Genomic DNA, 4,208 nt, shown 5'->3' on the forward strand with positions numbered 1-4,208 from the left:
ATGGATCGAAATAAATAGTCTTAATTTTAATTGGCATTGTCAGTTTCCTAAATAAGCGTATCAGCTTGCTAATAGAATTATGTAGCACTAAATGACTTTAAAATTACATTCAAAGAGATTTTAGGATAACTTTTAGGAACGAGAAAAATTATCTCTCTCTCTTTTGTTCTCCTCAGCATGGATGTGGAAACTTCTTACGAGTGATCCAGCCTTATAACAGGACGCATCTGTTCATCTGCGGCAGTGGAGCCTACAGCCCAGTGTGTGCATTTGTTAACCGTGGCAGGCGTCCTGAGGTCAGTTTACACTCACTAATGAAAACGAGTCAGAGTGTCTGATTTAGTTCAGTTTCACCTTCATTTTACTACATTTGCTTAAAAAAACAAACAAAACAAGCCACAACATGAGTTGTGAATGCATACAGTAATTAAGGTTAAAGAAGATGTGACTAAATGAAATGAGATTCAACAAAATTAAGGGAAGAAATAAAAAGTGAAGAGACTACATGAGTTGAGACAAGATGAGACAACCAGAAACAAAACAATACAAGAAGAGATGAAAAGAGGTGAGATGAGATGAGACAATAAAAAATATGAACAAGATGAGATGACATAAGAGACAAGACAAGACTTAAAATGAGAAAAGAAGAAAAGAGAAGAGACGAACCAAGAATCCTTAGTTAAAAAAAGTAATGAGACCATGAAATGAGATGAGAAAAGATGAAATGAAAAAGAATAGAAGAAAAGCGAAGGCACCAGATGAAATGAGACAAGATTAAACAAGAATCAAAGAAAAAAAAAGGGACGAGACCAGGTGAGATGAGACGAAACGAGAATCCTTAGAGGTAGAAAAAAAAAAGAACGAAGAGAAAAAAAATGGTAAAAAAGAGACAAGGCGAGACCAGATGAGATTAGGAGCAGTCCTGCTAGCCATCTGAGTCCAACAGCTTGTTTTCTATCATTCTTTTTTTGTTTGAAAAGCATTTTACTCTCTCAACCCTCTGTCCGTGTGCATCTCTCTTGGCTGCACACCAGCTGGACTATTACAGAAGATGAAAACTCTGCAATAGGGTGACCTATAACCTTTAAAAGTGTGCGGAGTAGCTTTGTGACATAATGACGGGTCCACCCTGGAGTGACCATGTGACTCACATCTTTGCCTATAGTTGCGTGTGATGTAAAGAGCCAATACATTAGTTAATGAATACACGTGTAGCGTCTGGACCAATCAAACACAATTTTTCATTTGATTTAACAAATCAGTTATTCATTAGATTAACAAATCGTCACAGTCCCCTCACCCAATAAACTGGATGCCAGGATGTCTGCAACGACACCAGGCCCCCCCCCTGGTACCCATGGCAACCACGACACCTCTGCTAGACCAGATCCATTTACGACCTAATGGCATGTTGAGAATTACCCCTCTCACTACAATTTCCATAGGAAAGACACAGTGCACAGTAGAAATGGACTCTTCTAATTAATCCATAGGAAAACCTTTCTTTGAATGAACACACATACCCTTCAGGTCATCCAGCGGATCTAAATATTTGTAATTAATTATAACTAGTTATGATTAATTATTCATATTTCCCCATGAGCTGATTCGCTACACACGTGTACCCGAGACACATTAGAAGCTCTACCACCAGCAGCTGTATGTCCTGACGGAGGCTCTCTACGTCTCTGGTTTCTCTCACTTCACGTAACTGGCCAACACCAAAGGAGAGGATAGACTGGCCTGGCAGTCGGAAACCTGGAAGCCTCTGGGCAAGTCTGTCCAACCAATCAGAAGAAAGCCAGAACCACTGCACTAATGAGTGCTAGGAAATTACTCCGAAATCTTTTTATACAGATTGGCTGTGAAACATTTCGGATCGAGCTGAAAGTTGAGAACAGATTTCATGATGGTAAATGGGATAAAATTATAACAAGAGCATATGTCAGTAATTTATATTTATAAAGGATATGATTTGATAATTTGATTAAAAAAGGTCAACTTTGCAGAAAGGCCAACACATAAGGACTGAGCACTGTCTGTTTTGTTTTTGTGGGTCATTTAGGGATGGTTTATCTAGTTAAAACCATAGATTTTTTTGTGTGTGTGAAATGAGAGATTTTATGTTTTTGGTGTCATTGGCAGGAGCAAGTGTTCCAAATCTCTTCCAGAGCAGAATCAGGGAAAGGAAGATGCTCGTTTAACCCACAAGTCAACACCGTCTCGGTCATGCTCAGTAAGTGCTGCTGTCTTTTGTGTCTTTATCCACAGGTGCCGTTTTGTCTCGGACACGTACTATAACACTTTCTCTGTGAGCTCTTTCTTCATGACCCTATGGGGTCATAAAAACACCCACATCTTGTGGCAGTCTGCCCCCTTCTGATGTGACAACTTTGGGTCACTCAGTGCCGCCCCCTTAATCCTTTGATCTGTAATTGGCTAGTTGGTGTTGGGCTGCTGTTTACACAGCCAATGGGCTACATTACACGCGCATTCATGCTTTTTACACAACAGAGAGCCAATACAACTGCAACATAAACACACAAGTGTTATTTTAGTATCATTGAAACACTATTACAGTTTTTATTAATATTTTGAATTAGTTATATTTTCATATTTTCCATTTTTATTTTAGTTAAAGTTTTAGTAATTTTGTTGTGTTTTTTTGTCATATATATACATATACATACACATACACATACATATATACATACACATATATACACATACATATATATATATATATATATATTAGGGATGCACCGATACCGATACTGGTATCGGTATCGGGCCCGATACTGCCCAATATTAAAAAAAATTACAAATGCAATGAAAATATTGGTATCGATCGGTACGCTCGGCAAATACCAAAAATAAAAGTATCGGTATCGGGCGAGTACTGAAAAAAGTGGTATCGGTGCATCCCTAATATACATATATCCCATATATATATAGAAAGAGGGAGAGAGAGAGAGAGAGACAGCCATTCATCTAGCTTTTCAGTTAACGTTTATCGGTTTTTTTATTGCGAGCATTTTATCGGTTTCAATATTAGTTAACTGTAATAACCCTGAAACACATATGCACTCATATGCATATGCACTCTCATGAGAACTAATTGCATGTGCCACACATACTTGCCTACACAAATCAGACACGCACACCTAAATATAATGTTATAGGTCATCGTTGAGCCATCTGTATATGAGAGAAGGTTTTAAGTGGTTATTCTATTAAGTAGAAAAGTTCCTAACCGTCTAGACGGCATCAAAGACTGACGGTCCTTGACATGACAGCCTACAGCTTTCTCTGTCTGATGTCCGTCTGACAATTTCCATCATACACTTGGCCCTTAGCCGTACATGTCAGCCACGGGCCCCAGCAATATGGAGTGATGAAGTGATAGAGTAGTGCACTGATGAAAGGAAGGAGAGATTTGAGGAATGGAGACTTGAGCAGGTCATTAGTGGAGCACACCGCAGAGACATGTACAGCCACAATAAATCCATAGCTCACATATTCAACAGACAGATGTTTTCAGCCAGTAGCAGAAACCACATTTTTTAAGCGTTTGGGTTAACAAAATAAATGTATTTTAAACAGGGCTGTCAAATTGAATGTGTTGACGCATAGGATTAAATGTTTAATAACTTTTTTGATTACATTAATGCATTTATTTGATTTGACATCATGACTGTTTCAATCTGTTCTGTGCAATTATTAAAACCCGACTAGAACAGATCGGTGAACACACACACACACACACACACACACACACACACACACACAATCCCCTATAGCGAAGCACTCATTTAAAATTAAAAGAATGTAATATTTTATAGGTAACTTTTTTATAAATCAGTCCCAGACAGAATATTTAACATAAGTGAAATCATTTGTAGTTTTTATTTTATAGTGGACTTTCAATAACATTTAATTATTGAAGCTCCAACAAATGAAACTCTGTCATTCATAGAAATGTTAAAGCAAAAACATTTTATACATGTAATTTTATACATGTAATTAAGTGGCGTAAAGGTTTTATTATTGAATTATTAATTTATTATTTACTTATTAATTTATAATTTACTTATACTTATTTATTATTACTTAATCTATTGTCTTTCCTAGTTTAATTCACCAACCTTACTATTCATCTGAGAAGATATAAAATCCATACCTAACACTACATCTAAAGCTAAATCTGT

The 4,208-nt window shown here is 37.0% G+C and overlaps 1 protein-coding gene across 1 annotated transcript in view; it reads left to right on the forward strand.

The window, feature by feature from the left end:
- The window catches only part of LOC107710663 (semaphorin-3C-like), a 45,473-nt gene that overhangs the window by 25,556 nt on the left and 15,709 nt on the right, over nucleotides 1–4,208 (forward strand). Inside the window, exons 5-6 of the mRNA XM_016515493.1 lie at nucleotides 177–296; nucleotides 2,146–2,236. Of these exons, the coding sequence (XP_016370979.1) occupies nucleotides 177–296; nucleotides 2,146–2,236 (211 nt within the window). The remainder of the gene's footprint in view (nucleotides 1–176; nucleotides 297–2,145; nucleotides 2,237–4,208) is intronic.

This window comes from Sinocyclocheilus rhinocerous, unplaced genomic scaffold (assembly GCF_001515625.1).
Source record: "Sinocyclocheilus rhinocerous isolate Xijiao unplaced genomic scaffold, SAMN03320098_v1.1 scaffold357, whole genome shotgun sequence".
NCBI lineage: Eukaryota > Metazoa > Chordata > Actinopteri > Cypriniformes > Cyprinidae > Sinocyclocheilus > Sinocyclocheilus rhinocerous.